This window comes from Amblyomma maculatum, chromosome 9 (genome assembly GCF_055883805.1).
Source record: "Amblyomma maculatum isolate TAMU_Amacu chromosome 9, ASM5588380v1, whole genome shotgun sequence".
In the NCBI taxonomy this organism is placed as follows: domain Eukaryota; kingdom Metazoa; phylum Arthropoda; class Arachnida; order Ixodida; family Ixodidae; genus Amblyomma; species Amblyomma maculatum.
The window spans coordinates 97,688,556-97,706,223 of NC_139352.1; the positions used below are offsets into that span (position 1 = coordinate 97,688,556).

At 46.0% G+C, this 17,668-nt stretch overlaps 1 protein-coding gene across 4 annotated transcripts in view; it reads left to right on the plus strand.

The window, feature by feature from the left end:
- Positions 1-1,108: 1,108 nt before the first annotated feature.
- The window catches only part of LOC146179809 (uncharacterized), a 40,525-nt gene continuing 23,965 nt past the window's right edge, over positions 1,109-17,668 (plus strand). The window contains exons 1-5 of one of the 4 annotated variants that reach the window (XM_084579359.1): positions 1,109-2,211; positions 2,755-2,973; positions 6,394-6,470; positions 7,331-7,411; positions 10,371-10,522. In XM_084579359.1, coding sequence (XP_084435485.1) covers positions 6,461-6,470; positions 7,331-7,411; positions 10,371-10,522 — 243 coding nt within the window. In that variant the 5' untranslated portion in view covers positions 1,109-2,211; positions 2,755-2,973; positions 6,394-6,460. Of the gene's footprint in view, positions 2,974-3,861; positions 6,471-7,330; positions 10,523-17,668 lie in introns of those variants that run through there. The other 3 variants (XM_084579361.1, XM_084579360.1, XR_014700778.1) reach the window with 3 other exon arrangements.

Consider the following 17,668-nt stretch of genomic DNA (forward strand, 5'->3'; position numbering starts at 1 on the left):
TCAGCTGGAGTGAAGATTGCTGGAAAACATATCAACAACCTTAGATATGCGGATGATACCACTTTAGTGGCAGAAAGTAAAGTGGAACTCAAGAGACTTCTGATGCGCGTACAAGAAGATAGTGAGAAGTTTGGGCTTAAACTGAACATTAAAAAGACAAAGATCATGGCGTCTTGCCCTATCAAGTCCTGGAGCATCAATGGACAAGAAGTGGAAGCTGTGACAGATTTTCTGTTCTTGGGCTCCAAGATTACCTCGGAAGGAGACTGCAGCCATGAAATTAGGAGACGCTTGCTTCTGGGAAAGAGAGCAATGGTTAGCCTTGACCGCCTAGTAAAGAGCAGAGACATTAGTCTGCCAACCAAGATCCGTATAACTCGTGCTATGGTCTTTCCAGTTGTGATGTATGGATGCGAGAGTTGGACTGTGAAAAAGGCTGACCGCCGAAGAATTGACGCGTTTGAATTGTGGTGCTGGCGAAGACTCTTGAGAGTTCCTTGGACTGCCAGAAGATCAAATCAGTCGATATTGTCGACCATAAACCCTGACTGCTCATTGGAGGGTCAAATTCTAAAGTTAAAGCTCAGCTACTTTTGTCATCTGATGAGAAGAGAGGAGTCGCTGGAGAAAGATTTGATGTTGGGAAAGGTTGAGGGTCGCCGGAGAAGGGGTAGGCAGCGAATGCGATGGTTACATGGCATCCTCGAGGCACTGCAGATGAAGTTATGTGATGTTAAGAAGGTAGTGAGAGACCGGAAAGCGTGGCGTGACATGGTCCATAGGGTCACGAAGAGTCGGACACGACTGAACGCCTGAACTGAACTGAATGTATGATGGTATGCCTGCGTCTGTCGTCTGCTTGTATTTCTTCGTGCCTACTACTTAAAAAAAAAAAAAAAAAAGCTGACTTTTAGCGTCTTTTTTTGTTGCATTATTTTCTAGTTCAGTATGAACCTAAATTCCAAAGCGCGCCAACGTACAGCGGTACAGCATATGGCATATGGCACTGCATACATGCTGCATATGCACAGCTGCAATAGCCGGCATCGCGAGCGGCACCAGTGATCAACATGGCTGCGCTCACGAGTCACGTCACGTCACGAGCCGGCACAGTTTTCTACTTTCATCTGTGGTGCCTCACCCAAGAACTGCGCGAGCTATTGCTACACTGTGTTTACGGCTGACGTAAGCCGCTTGAAAAGAGAAAGTGTCACAATAGAGGCGTGTCTAGTGAATACCGTTTGTCTGCGTGCCATGTGTGATTTCTGCACTAAACCGTTTTGGTTCTTCGGTTCGGTTCAACAAGATCCTTGATAATGTTCCTCGATTCCTCGTGAGTCGCGAAACGTCGTCTCCTGCTGAAGCCCTAAATACACGGAGTGTCACTGCTCCCTGGATTTGTGATGTGTTTCGCCGCAGTGGCAACGAGCGAAGTCGGTTGTTCTGACCGGAGAACTCCGCGCGCGAGTTTTTCTCGCCGTATCGTGTCACCTTGTCACCTGTGTTCGACACCGTGCCATGGAAATTCTGTAGCTTCTTTTTTCTCAAGTCTGGTGAACTTACGTGTGATCTTGGATCGCCAGAGTGTTTCTGTGAGTGGTGATGTGTGATCAGTGTGTAATCGGTGCCGGAGATTTCGTGCTTGAATACTACGAGTGTCGTGAACGAGCCGAGCGCTCTAGGTTGCGCCTACGAATCGTGCTGCTTGAAATTGAAAGCAGTGAGCTATATACGACCAAAACGTTTGTGGGTGCAGTTGTGTTCGTGTGTGCGTGCGCGGTCCTGCATATGCAACTTGTCATCTACCCCGCCGGGGTGGCGCAGTTGTTACGGCGTTCGACTACTGTTCCCAAGGACGCGGGATCGAATCCCGGCCTCGGCAGCCGCATTTCGGTTGAGGCGAAAAGCAAGGCGCCCGTGTGCTGTGCGTTGTCAGTGCACGTTAAAGAACCCCGGGTGGTAGAAACTTCCGGAGTCCTCCACTACGGCGTCTCTCATAGCCTGAGTCGCTTTGGGACGTTAAACCCCACAAACCAAACCAACCAAACCAGCAACTTGTCATCTAGCTTGACCTGCTATTAGCTGCTCCATGAAGCGCAGCCCAGCGTGCAGAGGAAGCAGCCTTCAGGCACCAAACTAGGACACGAGCATATGCTTTATAAGGGTTCATTGTCTCAAAAATCCATGATGAGCAAGCTCTGAAACACTCTTGTGCGTAGAAGCATCTTAGCTCCAATATTGTAGCATAACAAAATGTGTTTCTGCACAGAAGGAGCCTTAAGGAACACGTATCCAATGGTTTCAATTAAGAAAAAGCAGTTAATTGCAGCCAGGGGCTTTGCTTAGTCACTTATGGAGACACGTTTCAGCTCTGTAGCTTTGGCTGCATTGCCATGAATGTAGTATCTAGTGGCTGTTGATTATTACTGCTCAATTTTAACCACTTCACTAATTTCCTTTTTCTTTTGCCATCATTTTGTCACACAGCTTATGAGCAAGCTTTAATTCAGAGTCTAGCTTGTGGGCATATAAGCACTGCCTTTTTTTCACCATCTCATTGCATAGTGAGCAGCTGTACTTGGACTTTTGCTTCTCATTTTTGTTTGATTTTTCAGCTCTTTTTGTACTGTTGTTATGGTGTCTTCTTGCACCTGCTACTATGTCCCTAGCCAATAGTGCATGCAATTGTGTTCATGCGAAAAAGAGACGTACAAAAACTTAAATGAATACTCATCAGATTATTTTCTGTTGAAGCCACAAGAGTTTCGTTGCTGAGCGCCTGATTCATGGACTTTTGTTGCTGTTTAAGGAGGACATCGCCCCTGGAATAGGCACGCCAGTGCTAGTTTCTTTTGTGGGAAATTGTAGCATGGATGGTGGCAGTTAGCACTTGTTCCTATTCCCACACATAGTATTTACCGCTCCAAGGACATAGAAAACTTGGCTGCAGTAGTCCTGCATGCTCTAATGAAGGTCAGTGCAACTCGACATTTTGCTTTTATTTCTATATCGCCCTGGCATCAAGGGACTGTGGTTTAACAGCTGTATTAGGCAGCGGGTGGACAGGATTGTTGCCTGCTGACCCTTGACTGAGTGGCATTCAGTGCTACCAACTGGAATGGTTATTTTCCACCCACATGCTCTTGGCATCTTATCGCATTTCTGCAGCGACCTTGAGGAAGACAGTTTAATTGAAGCCTGCATGTTGGACCTTTGTGAGCGGGCCACCTTGAAGTTTGTGATGATCCTTGAACCTTGCCAGCTTGAAGCTTGAGTAACTGAGATGCATTACAAACAAAAACAATTGTTGTTTTTGACCAATTTTCTTTTACTGCTATAGGGCACTGACCAGTGTCATTCCTAACTGAGGAATTTGCATTTTAATTACCACTCATTGAAGCAGTGTTGGTAAAACAAAAATTCGTATTGCCAATTCACAAAGTGTTTCTAGAGTAATTTTGAAAAACAAACCCAGCCACATTTACAGTGACACTAAGCATGTTTTCTGTCCATGTCCCTTGTTGGGGCATTGACACTTTCTGTTAAAATCGGTGAAAGAGGGGTGATCTGACGGCGCTGCGAGGAGCGGCCGCTTAGTGTGACTTTTACGCATGGCGCGACCGCCAGGGGCAGCACCGGTACTGGGGGCCTGTATTTTCGCTCGTTTCGCTGGCGTTTCTATGGCGTGCCTGGGACGGGCGCTCGATTTTGACACATAAGAGTGTTCCCCTGCGTGAAAAAATTTTGTTTTTTTTTATGTGATGTTAGGAAGATAGGGAGAGACCGGAAAGCGTGGCGTGACATGGTCCATAGGGTCACGAAGAGTCGGACACGACTGAACGACTAAACTGACTGATGTACCTTTATATTTCTGCCTATTTTCTGGGTTATAACTTGACTTGGGGCTGCATGAATGATTTCTTAACTGATATGCAACTTTGAGGTTTACGCGATAGTTGGATAATAAAATATTTGTTTAAAGCACTGGAGTGAAGGCCGTGCAAAAGGCATTCAAAGGAGTGCAAGAGAGCTAGATTAGCCTCCACAGCTGCCAACATGCGAAAGTTGTCCGAAGCTATCGGGATAGAAAAGGAATGCGGACATCGTGGTGTGCCTACGAGCTTCGCTATCCAAGTTTCTTCTCATCGCGCTTCTATCCCTATGGTAGAAGCGCGATGAGAAGAAATTCGAATAGCGAAGCACGCTATTCGAATAACACGCTAACCACGTCAGTTATAATAAGGATAGCTCTAGTGCTTTTTTGCTGCCTCCCAGACATAAACATAACGACAAGATATTCGAATAGCAGAGCCCATAGGTGTGGCAACGTAATCGCATTTCTTTTTTTTATCACTCAGTGAAACATGGCACAATTTCAAGCAAGGATGCTACAATCGATTGTTTTACTTGTATATTGAATGTGTGACCAGAGAGAGCTTTGTAGTCCGTAGCCCTTTTTTCATATTTTATTTACAAGAAAAAACGTACATGTGAGGCATATAAGCAGGCAGCTAATATCGTTTAAGGCATCCGGCATTGTTCCACTTGAACGCTTAAATAAATCTTACAGTGCATAAAGACTAGTATCAAAACAAAGAACCACAACCAGCACCGCATGCCGTCGTTCTCGATTGGCAGACGCACATACATACGGCGACCGACTGTTTGCCTGCTGGACGTATGGAGCCTCGCAGCAACCGTAGTACATATGTCGTCATTCGATTGTTCGATAGCCAGCTAGCTGTTTGTAACAGCTGGTTTCTTTTTTTTTTTTCTTTTTTTCTTTTTCAGCTACCACAATAGCGTATAGTGGCTTATGCGTGCTTTCTCAGATTGCGCGTCTTTTATTTATTTTTTTCCCGACTGTCCTTGTGTGCTGAACTGTCGCAACCTCACTGCAACATAGTAATTTAGGGGATGCACTGTCATATTCACTTTATGCTCAGTGCATGTAAATACAAAGCGATTCGTTAACGGTGAGGGGAGCATTAAGTTTACAGCATATATACGGGAAACTGCCTCTACCTTCTCCAACATTTTAAATATACGAGGAGGCGGGTCGAGCTGTTGGCCTCGCTTGAGGTGTACAAGAGCAGCTTCTGGTAGTGAAATGCACGAAAGGTACATATCGGGTCAGAGCACGTGCATCTCTGCAGTAGCAATCTAAGAGACTGTGCAAGATGTCTCGCATATCGTTGTATACACGTAAGCCGCACAAAGCGGTCATTCTTTCACTGCAGTGTGTCCACGCCGTCGGAGCACCTCTCTTTCTTCCACCGTGGTTCAGATGGCTTTTGCAGTGATATTTTTTTGGCCTTCTGAGGGCATCCTTGTGCTTACGTGTAGCGATTTTGTTAATTATATAGAAAATTACTATGCTTGAATAATGTTTTCTCCAACTATGCGAGCATTGAGCTCTTCACAGGTTATGGTAGGCAGGAAAGCATGCCTTGAGCAACAGCTTTGACAACTGTGAGGTGCATGACCCAGAGTGTTCTATGCGTACCTCCCTTCTGTGATCATGTGACCAGCCTCTGCACAAGCCTCCATAGAGTTTTTAATACGTAGAGGGAAAGCTGGCACCATCATCTATGCAAGTTTCGTAATGTGCTCTACATCCAGCACGGGAATTCCTGGGTGATGCGGTCTTTCTAGTGTGAGGCTGAAAACATGGATTCTGCCCCGGAAACAGTTACTGTGTCTCAATTCTGACCTTTGTAGGTGCAATTAAATTACTTAAATATTTATTTTCTATTGCTTTAATAAATTTATTGCAAGTGTCAGCTTAACAGAACGTTTAGCCAAATTTCTTTTTGTTTCCTTCGAGATGATACAAGTTATGGTTGTATCTGCGTCTTGTGCTGAACAATAGCCAGGCCAAATATGAAACCTCATCATCCTTGCAACCCTGTGCTACTCTGTGGTAAAAAAAAAAGTGGGGTGCGGTCAGCTTTCACTTTAAGCTGTATTAGCTGTATGCTTTCATTTTCTTTACGGTAAAGTGAGCACAAGGGGTTGGGAGTGCAGAACCACACTTCGCTTGTACCGTGCCCCTTGCTTTATTCATTGTTTGCCATCATTGGGCAGGATGTATGGTTGTCAGACATTTCAAATACTCGGAAATGATTCTGAGATGCTGTACATATATAAGAGGTAATGTCTAACAGCCTCAAGTAGGAACAGCAGTTTAAAATAGGTAGCTTAGCACTAGAAGTGGTAGGCAAATATGTCTGCTTAAGACAAGTAGTAACCTCAGATCTGTACCCTGAAAGTGAAATAACAAGATTGGGATGGAGCACATTTGTAAAGTACTCGCAGATTATGGCTAGCAGCTTACCGATATCGCTCAAGAGAAAAGTTTATAACAGTTGCATGTTACCTGTTCTCACGTAGCGGCTGAAACGTGGAGGCTAATGGAAAGGGCTCTACTTAAGTTGAGGACAACGCAGAGAGCTATAGAATGGAAAATGGTAAGTGTAACATTTGGAGACAGGAAGTGTGCAAGGGGGGTTAGAGAAATAACTCGAGTTAATGACATTCCAGTGGAAGTCAAGAAAAGGAAATGAGCATGGGCAGACCATGCAGTGTGCAAAGAGGATAACCAATGGTCACTAACAAACTGGATACCAAGGGGAGGAAAGTGTAGCAGAGGGTGGCAGAAAGTCAGGGGGGCAGATGTAAGGAGTTCACAGGGGTCAAATGGAGGCAGCTAGTACAGGACGACTGGGTTAATTGGATAAATATGGTAGAGGCTTTCACCCAGCAGTGGGTATAGTCCGCCTGTTGATGATGATGATTGAGAGCCGGAAGACATGCAACAGGTCCAGCATACGTAGCCGATACCTGGGACGCTTCCTTTTAAGGTGCTGCCCAAAAATATTGGAATTCTGTGCGCGCACATTTGATGGATGAGATTAGGAAGTTTGCCTGGTCCTGTGCCTGCGCCAACCGAGACAGGACTGTATTAATGGAAGAGATTCAGGAGAGGCATTTGCCCTTCAGTGTGACGTAGCAGAGCTGATGATGCTGGGAAACGAGCGTTGCACGATTTTCCAGTTAAGTTGTCATGTTGATTGATATTCGTCATATCAGGGTACAATGACTATGTATTACTTTGGTGCTCTTTAGAAAAGCAGAATAATGCACATCTTAGTCTCTGCAGAAGCTTGAAAACAGGAGTCACACAAGAGTATGCAGTGGGCACTGTTAAATGCTCATGACATGCAGCATATGCAAAATGGCTTTTACACATGACTTCTGAATTTTGCCAGTGTGATGATTTTATGTGCATTGCAGCTGTCTTTACATCTTTGTACATATCATGTTTCAGGCAATGGCAGATGTCTTGCTGCAAGCTACTCCAGCCGGCACGCCAAGGCCTACCCTTGCTGCTCCCTGGTCTCCATGCAACGTCAGCCTTTCACATTAGGGCATACTGTTTTGACTTGCTCATGACCTTCCAATCAATGTAGTAGTTGATGAACTGATGAACTGGCTTTATGATCTTTTCACTTTGATGATTCACAAGACGATTCCTTGTTCCTTCACTTAGCAGCACCTGTGTACATCGTTGCAGCAGGGTTCCATGAACAGGAATCATATTCTTCGTACAGCTTCATATTCTCTTTACATGGCAATCGCATTGCATCCTGCTTTGATGGTCATGCCTACAATATTTGTGTGTTTACTTTTTTGATATTCATGTCGCTTGTAACACGGCACAGTTTAGGCAGCTGTGCTGTTTATTTTAGGAATGTATTAGTGTCTGAAATTTGTGTTTTCTGTCGCTCGTGGAGGATGTTTTGCTCTCTCATTAGTTACCATATAGTGCCTTCTTCTGGGTGCAGGAATATTAGTGAACGAAAATGAAATGGCTCGTCGGGTTGTTTCCTATTTTAGATGTACACTTGATTAACAAATGTATATGAATAGTTGCTAACTGCCACTCAGTACATTTCACTATCACTCAGCTACGCACACAAGGCAGGTTAGAGTTCAGTGCATATGCTTGATCGCCCTTCCTTAACATATGCGGAGTGGCAAGATTGTAGAGGTAACGTAGCACAACGGAGAAAGTCTTAGGGTGTACAAAACTTTAGCTGACAGAATATTGAGAAGGCCTTGTAGAATGTCAATGCTGAGCATATGAGGGGGGTAGGGCTGGGGTTGTTTGTATCACTTACAGAATGCTGACTGACCTGTGCTACAGCAGTGATCAGAAGTCTGGATGCCGCACAGTGCAAATCCAAAAAACCGAAAAGAACACGAAAGATCAGTAGAGGCAGTGATGACTTGCTTAAGCTAGTAATGAAAAAATTGCCGACGATTATGTTACTTCCTAATGCGCAATTTGAGCGCAGCTCATTAGCTGTTTCACCATTTCGATAGATAGAGGCAAAGATTTCGAGCAAGGCATGCATATACAATTACAAGCAACTTTTTCTATTTTTCACTCATATTCCTTCAAGAAACACTCCACTTACAGTTCTTGACTGTCATGAAGGAAGTTTTGTGGTCAGAGAAATGGTGAGAGCAATTAACTTATCGGGAGGTCGCGGGAGGCAGTGCGTGGGCCCATAGGAACGTTGCGCGACGAACAGATAGCAGCGACTGCCTGATGCCGCTGACGCCGCTAGTGAGTCAAGTCAACGTGGCTCTGCGTTTCGGCTTGGGATGCACGCACTGTGATCCGCTGATGCCAAGCCGGTGCTTCGACAACCGGAGAACACTGCCGCCGGCACGGAGAAAGAGAGAAGGCACATGCAGTGGCGAACAGTGGTGGCAGGCGTGGGCGTAGCAACGGGAGAACACGGGGAAGGTACACGCAGCGGCGAACGGGGTTGGCAAGAGCGCGTGCTGCCCAATCTGCGGAGCTGGTTACAAGGGACAGCGGCGATGGCGACGCGAAACTCAGGAACGGGTGCCAAAGAGCTGCGCTTTAAAAATTGGCTGTGGCTTAGCTCTGCTATGCCAGGATACATGTAGTGAAAGCATCCATTCGACTGTCATCTTCAAGTAGTTCTACTTGAATGGCGGTGCATCGCTTACTTGAATGGCAGTGCATCGCTTATTCCGCTCCACAGTTGGACATAGTCACTTCGCTAGCTGCCCTTCTCATTCTTGAGGCGTCTCCGCTGCATGCTTGGCTTTCCTCACCTCGTTCTTTCTCTGTAGACCAGTCTTGTACCAAGCGACGATTTCTGGATCAGAAGAGTGGATTTTCTACTGTGCATAGCTGTTCTTCTGCCATGGTGCACGGTTGTTGAGAGCATTCCCAGACACCAGTTTTATAGCACAGCTGCGCGGCCCGACACCACGCATGCGCAGTAAGGCGTGCTAGGCTGTGATGTCACACATTGCATGGTTGTCTTGTTTGAACATTGAGAAACCTTGATGAGTGTTTATTAGAACTGGGATGCGATGTTTAATGCATTATACCTTTTGAATAGTGTGAAAAGCATGATAATGTTTGTTTTTTCTTGTGCTATGTAATAAAATTACTACCATGAATGAAAGCATTTAAGGTAGGCTAGCAAGCCTGATTACTAGTATGCATGTAGGTAATCATCCAGGAAACGTTGGTTGTCACGTGTATAGTATCTATTGCTCCATATTCTGCTCTTGTATTAAGTAGTGTGAAATAGAAATACAAGTTTCACCGTTAATAGGAAATGGCAAAACAATTTGGGTATGCATTATTGTGCACGACAGTCATGCAATGATGGCCTATATGACCCGTAACCTTTTGTGTCTTTTTCATTCTGGTGCATTGTTAGAAAAAGAAAACTGAATTGAATGCATTGGCCTTGAAATAAGCTATAAATGTATAGATATAGCTAAAATGATCCACGATTGGTTCTACTTTATGTGCCTCTAATAGCTCCTAAAACGGGGCACTTTTGTAATGGCAAGGGTGAGTTTTCGTGACTAGCCTACTCAATATTTTTGCCTTTTTGTGTATCACTGTTTTCCGTTGAGTGTGAACACCATGCACCTTCTCTTCTCTGTTACCCTTTCTAACTCTGAATCAAATGCATTCCAATTGCAAAGCTTCAGGACAGCTACACTGGCCTGAAGCATTATCAGAGTTGCTGCTTTGATTTCCAATTGGTGAATCAAGTGGCTGTAAATGTGGCAGTCCATTGCATAGTGATGTGATAGCATGAAGATTAATGGCAGGTAAGGTGACCGTGGCGAGGAAGCTTGTATCGAGAAGGCTTCACACGTGCATTTTAGGACTTGTCTTTGTTGTACAGTGTGAACTGGCGGACGAATTGACATCTTATCAGCATTGCCGACGGGGTCACTTACTTTCTTTTTGCTCTGGTTGTGCCTGCATTTAATGCTATGTGGCATTCATTTAACTGCAGATTGGAGCCAGCTACAAACGTTGGATGCCTTGGCAACTGCAGACTGTCCCAGTGAGTTGCAGTTGGAGTCCCTTCACATGTTGAACAGAGACACAGCTGCAGAGGGAATGCCGCAGCTGCACGCAGCCTCCCCTGTACAGCTGGGACAGAAGGTGAGCACCACTAGCTTAAAGGCAGGCACCATTGTCCCTAGGCTGTAATGCCTGGTGATGTGGCAAAGCGTTGCATCGGCAAAAACCATATGTCTAATATTGGTACTATAATGGCAATGCACTGGTCATATGGTGGGCAGGACATTGCCAACACAGTACCGATATTGTGCCAACGGATTGCGCTGCCTGAGTATTTTATAGAGGCAAGCAATGCAGCAAAATGCAATGAGACTGTGCCGAGTACCTGTGCAAAGCTTTGTGTCTAAACCGCACTATCTGTTGTGTTTGAGTAGTCAGTCGGCATTTGCAACGCAAATGATGGAGAGCTAATTGGGCAGGTGATTCGTGCCACAAAATTTGCTGGCCCAGCAGCACATTCCATGTTGCTGGCTTTCAAACTTTATAATCTGCTGGTATTGGTTAACCCACTGGCAGTGCCCAGTTGTTTCTCTCTCCAACACTGTCTCCATCTCATGCACACAGTGTTCTTCTTTCATGTCGGATGCTTTGCTCAGCTGGAAAGCGCCTGTGAACCAATTGATCTTCCATATGTAGTAACCTGTTCGCCCACACTCGGCAGGGGCTGCTTCAGTTTCAATGCCGCCTTTTTAATTGCTATTAATGGGCTACCACTAGATGGGTCACTAGCTAAAAGCTGTTGTGTGTTCTGCTGAAGCCTCTGGCAGGTGGTAGTTGGCAGGTGACATGGCCGGGCACTGATGCGTCGGCAGGTTGTGTAACATCGCGAAGCCACATTGCATGTCCAGCTGGAAGCGGCTGCCAGTGCAGAGCTCCTTTGAGAAGGGAGATTTAGACAGCAAACAAATCCTCTGTGTCCCTTGAACTCTGAGTCAGACACACTACCGCTACTAGGGCATGCAGGTGCCTTTGTACAGTTTAGTTTATCCAGGACTTTATATCTATGTTCGGTGGCCTTTCGTGTAATGTGGCAGCTTATGACTGCACTCTAATGAGTATGTGTGAGATAATAGAGACATGAGATTGAAGAATTAGTGATTAGGGGTCTAACAAAGTGCACATACGCTAGTGATGATCCTCAAAACGAGCCAGAGACACAAACGATAATGAAAGCAAAACCAAGGTAAACAAAAGCTAACAAGGGCAGAACATGCTGATGCACCCAAGTCTCACATTTACGTACAACCTCGATAATTCGAACTCGTTTAATTCGAAGGTTTTCTGCGGTCCCGTATTTTCCAATGTAAATTTGGCCGGATAATTCGAACAGGCGGCCTGCGCCAGCCCGGTTAATTCGAAAATTTGGACTGCTATGCGGCAATGCCTGATCCATGTTTCGTCGCAAACCCGGCGAAACGACGGCCCTACGGAGCCGCGAGGCAAAGCCACATAGTAATGGTGATGATTTATAGGCGAAGCGCCCCAGCCGGAGCACTCTCTGCACAAAAATCGGTCCACAGTGCGCCTCGCGCACCGCCGAAACACGCGTCTGCAGAGGAGAAGACGTGCTTCACTGCAACACGGCGGGCATACTGGTTTTTATCACGTGACCTCGCCCCCTCTCCATCCCTTGGTGTGCTTCGCCCACTCTTCCCCCGTGCCTCCGACGCTGCAAGTACGCCACCACCACCGCCGCGCCGGTCTCGCCTGCGCCATTTCTTTGTGTTGTGCGCTGTGGTTAGGGGTCGGCTACTGTGCCGTTTTTTTGGGCGGGACTGCCTTGACCGCCTAGTAAAGAGCAGAGACATTAGTCTGCCAACCAAGATCCGTATAACTCGTGCTATGGTCTTTCCAGTTGTGATGTATGGATGCGAGAGTTGGACTGTGAAAAAGGCTGACCGCCGAAGAATTGACGCGTTTGAATTGTGGTGCTGGCGAAGACTCTTAAGAGTTCCTTGGACTGCCAGAAGATCAAATCAGTCAATATTGTCGACCATAAACCCTGACTGCTCATTGGAGGGTCAAATTCTAAAGTTAAAGCTCAGCTACTTTGGTCATCTGATGAGAAGAGAGGAGTCGCTGGAGAAAGATTTGATGTTGGGAAAGGTTGAGGGTCGCCGGAGAAGGGGTAGGCAGCGAACGCGATGGCTAGATGGCATCCTCGAGGCACTGCAGATGAAGTTATGTGATGTTAGGAAGATAGTGAGAGACCGGAAAGCGTGGCGTGACATGGTCAATAGGGTCACGAAGAGTCGGACACGACTGAACGACTGAACTGAACTGAACTGTGCAGAAGTGCTAGCTTTGTGACCGTAGCAGTGCAGAAATGCCAAAGTACAAGACTTTAACGCTGCAGCAGAAGTTCTGCTTGATCCAGAAAGCAGGCAAGAGCGCTTGTTCGAAGACCGAGTTGGCTAAAAGGCATGGCGTGCCCCTCTCGACGTTGTCCACAATATTGAGCAACAAGTCAAAAATACTAGAGGCTTACGGCAAGACCTATTCTTCGAAGCGGTCACGAGTGCGGGCTCCCACGTATCAAGATGTGGAAGCTGCTCTACTTCGCTGGCTGCAGAAAGCAAACGCTGCCCACCTTCCCGTCAATGGAACGCTACTGCGGGAGAAGGCCAACGACCTAGCTCTACAACTTGGGCACGAGGAATTTAAGTGCAGCAATGGATGGTTTTGCCGTTTTAAAAAACGCAATAATTTAACCTTTCTCACCGTCTGTGGTGAGAGCGGCAGCACTAACGAGAGCGTTGTCGAGGATTGGAGAAACCACACATTGGCGCCGCTGCTTAGCGAGTACGGGGCAGACGACGTTTAAAACCTTGACGAGGCTGCACATTTTTATAACATGCTGCCAACAAAAACATTCGCAGTGAAGAACACCACCATCAAGGGTAGGAAACAGGCCAAGGACAGGATTACTGTGCTGTTCGGCGCAAACATGTGCGGTAAACACAAGCTGCCGCTACTGGTCGTCGGGAAGACGGGGAAGCCTCGCTGCTTCAAAAATGCGCGGCTGCCGCCAAAGGATGAACTCGTCTACAGGCACAATAAGAAAGCCTGGATGACAGGTGCAATATTTGAAGAGTACGTGCGGCAACTTGACCACAAGTTCACGGCCACGGGCAGGAATGTCCTATTTGTCGTCGACAACTGCCCGGCACATGGCGACATCCCACATCTCCAGGCCATCAGGATGGTATTTTTACCTCCGAACACCACTTCGATCTCACAGCCGATGGACCAAGGTGTCATTCACCACACTAGGAAGATTTATCGGTACCACTTGCTCAAGCGCATGCTCCTTTGCTACGACAATGGCAAGGAGTACTCCATCGACCTCCTCGGAGCCATATGCCTCATGGTGTACGCTTGGAAACAAGTGGAGCCCACATTGATCAGGCGGTGTTTTGAACACGCTGGTTTTTCCAGTGAAAGCACTGTTGATGCCGATGCAGACCACCCATGTACTACTACTCTTGACGAAGAAGGAGCAGAGTATTGCGACCGCGTCAATGCGCTCTGCGCAGAGGATGAGTCCAACGCAGTCGGCTTCGCCGAGTATATCAACATTGAGAGCGAAGAGCAGACTGGCTACTCTGACTTGGAGAGTGAGATCACTGCTGGTACGAACATGCGTGATGACAGCGACGATAGCGACGACGACACCGACGAGCCTCCCCGAGCACCTGCTCTTGGTGAAGTTATCGGATCGCTGAACGTTATCCGCAGTTTTGTTGAGTGCCGCGGTGGAAGTTCAGAGATGTTTCGTCTATTTGACCAACTCGAGAGCATGACCTTAGGAGCCGCAAACTACTGGACGCGGCAAACCAGCATCTCTGATTACTTTCAGTAGTAATTCAAAATATGCCGAATAAAGGTAACACGTTCCTGCAACGAATTTTTTTGCCTAAGTCTTATTTCTTGGTGTGTTCGGTTAATTCGAAAACCCGCTTAATTCGAAGATTTCTCGCAGTCCCGATGACTTCGAATTAACGAGGTTGTACTCTTCAGCTGTATATTACATGTCATGTATATATATATATATATATATATATATATTTTTTTTTTCACTCTCTGGACTGCGCTTATAGCGAACTGGTTGTCTGTCATGCCGAGGGGGGGACTTTTCGGCATCTCCTCTTTGACTCTATTGAAACAGAGGGGCAGCTGTTGTTCATTATATCTTAGAGGGAGTTCTACTGTCCTAATACATATTTTGGCAGTAGTGCCACCCTTGTTTGTAATAGCGAGCGTTCGTTATAAGTGGGGTAGGCGGTTTTACTGGGTTATGGATCCAGCTCGGACATTTTCTTATGGCGCATTCGGTTGGGGGGACGAGAGCAGAGGCGCCGAGCAGTACAAGAGCACGCCGAGTGAGAGTGTAACTTTCCTTCCACGGTAGTGCTCTCTGAGTGTCGAGAGCAGCGTGCCACAACCATGTGACCGCACCTCTCTCCCCAGCATTCTCCGCCTGCCCGCAGTGGCAGCAGTTGCAACCCGAGGAGAGGCCAACGCTCCGTGTAGAACCGCTTATTTTGTATGCCTTTGCTCTCATAGCGCGGCGATCTGCCTCCTTTGTCCCTTCCGACGCCAGCAGCGACTCTCAAACATGCTTACAGCACCTGAGAAATGCTTTCCGCTCGCCGAGTGCCGACGCTTTGCAGCTGCCATTTTGAGCGTCGCTCACTCAAGAGAAAAAAAGAAAGATGGCGCGGATATGATGCTTTATGCCATGTGACTTCCTCTACACTCGCTTTCGATGAGAGAGCAGCCGGGAGTGCACTCGGGTGCTCTCAGCAGAGGAAAAGCCCTCCTTCTCTACCATTGAAAGCCAGTGATTCTACTCCTGCTCTCCCACTGGAGGGTGCCCGCTTGTCTGAGAGCACTTTCGAAATGCTCTCGAGTGCGCCTGCTCTCCCACTCGAATTCGCCATTAGGGTAGGGTGTGTGCACCAGCCTGATCTTCTTAAAGTAGGCTTCTCCTGAATACTGCTAAGCCGTGTGTTAAAGCCACTTAAAAGGACACTCGGTGTTTTGTTTTGAAATAAAAAAAAAAATTCTTTTCCTCGCGATTCTAGGTAGGGCACGGGCGGCGATGTCATATTGTGGGAGTTGTCGCCACGGCCAGGCGCACTTTACTATGACCGATTTTTACCGAAAATGTTTTTACTATAAAGGGGGGAAAATGTACAGTTGTCTATGGAAGATGAACTGGGACTTCAGTTTCACTTTACTATATCCGAGTTTAGTATAGCGGGATGTGGTTTGTCGTATCAGGTGTTCTGGTGGGAAATCCAGAAATAGGGCCAGAACAACACGGCCATTTGGCACTGCAGTGTAAACATAGTCCATAAAGTACTCCAGAAGTGTAATCGTATTTATTTTCGTTATAAGTCACCACTGTGCTCCATTCATTGAAGCCTATTTTCGCAAAATCGTTGTATGATGCAAGCAACATACTCTTGCATAGTTTATGCTATCGATGACAATATTGCAACAGGCCAGTAATTTCAGAACTTATCTTTCCTTTCTTAATTACAGACAGGACTGACAACATATCTTTGAATTGTTTAAGGTTTGAAGGTTTATTTCCACAACTGGGGTTGCGGGGACAGCCAGGAAAAAAGCAGTATAGACAGCTTGAGAGGTCCTGGCTTCCTCTTCCAGAGCAGCATTGACGGCGGCGGAGTACAACATAAAACAAAATGTGAAGAGAAAAAAACACACATGTTCGGTACAGATAAAGAGACATGTACGTTCAGTCCGCAGTACTTGGTACTTGTACAGTACAAAACTACACGAACATTTGGGGCAATTCTTTCAGAGAAATATTGGATACATCTATATTTTCGAAGCAGTACAACTGTTTCACCCTTTTTAAATCATACCGTTCAGTATTTTAAAACAATGTCTGTTAAAATGATGCCTTGCCGCTGTGGCTCATTGGTTAACGCAGCCAACTGTAACAGTTGAGAGTTGATTCCGAGGACATGGAATCAAATCCCAACCGCGGTAGCCGCTTTTCGATGGGGGCAAAACGGAGAGGCGTCCGTGTGCTGTGCAATGTCAGTGCACATTAAAAAAAAAACCAGGTGGTCGAAATTACTCCGCAGCACTCCACTACAGCGCCCCTTATAGCTTCGATCGTTTTGGGACGTTGTAGACCTTATCCTCTAGGATGACAAAGTTTCAGTGCAGGTCTCTGAGGTGAGTGCCAACCTATCCAGATGGCTTGAACAGTTTCGTTCCTATAGCTCCATGAATTGTCTGCCGATATGATTGGGAGATGCATGTGTGGGTCGATGTGGTGCAATATCTTTGACTGCTGTGCCATGGAATTGATTTTCTGCATCAAAAAAGACACCAAGTAAATTGATCACAAAGGACCTTCACGATTCCTGTTAGAAAATGTTTTTCAATTGCCTCGTCAGTAGAAGCCTTTTCTCACCTACCCGTTAATTCATTCTCCATTTGCGACATCTTTTTTTTTTTTATGTCATGCTTGTTAACCAAAAAAACTGGCTCCTCTGCACACACAGAGGGAGGGCCAGGTTTAACTAGTGCATTTGTGCGCTCAGTGTTCAGTAATGTGGTAATCTTCACTAGTAGTGTGTATCTCTCATACTTGTGCACATGGGGCCGGGCGGAGTTGTACTGCTGCTGAGTGCACTAAACTTTCATTAATTTGGCTGTCAAGGGACCGGAAAAAATGTGTGAATTAACCCAATGCTTGAATTTTCGAATGGCCCTGAAAAAACTGCCTAAAACTATTTGCAGCACAGTACAGTAGAACCCCTTTATAGTAAAGTCACTGGGACTAGAAAAAATCTTTACTATATCAGGGTCTTTGCTATAGCAGTTGTTGGTGATGACATGGGTCTGAAGATGCTGTTTGGTAGTTAAATAGGCACTTACTAAACACGTCTTGTTGCTTAATGTGAAAAGACTCTGAAATACCTTCCATCTCACTCTTATCATCTCTTCGTGCAATCTTTTTTTTTTGTTATAAAAATCTTACATTTTGTAGAAGTACCTCTTAAGTTTTCGAAAACATAGCGCAAAAAGGACATGGACTACACAGAAGTAACAGGACAGGCGCTAACTTGCAACTTTATTTTAGAAAAAGCCACCACTAAACTTTTGTAGAAACTTTTGTGAATAAAAGTTATTACCAACTAACCCAGATTAAGCTTCTGTTGTACCTCTTAAGCATGAGGA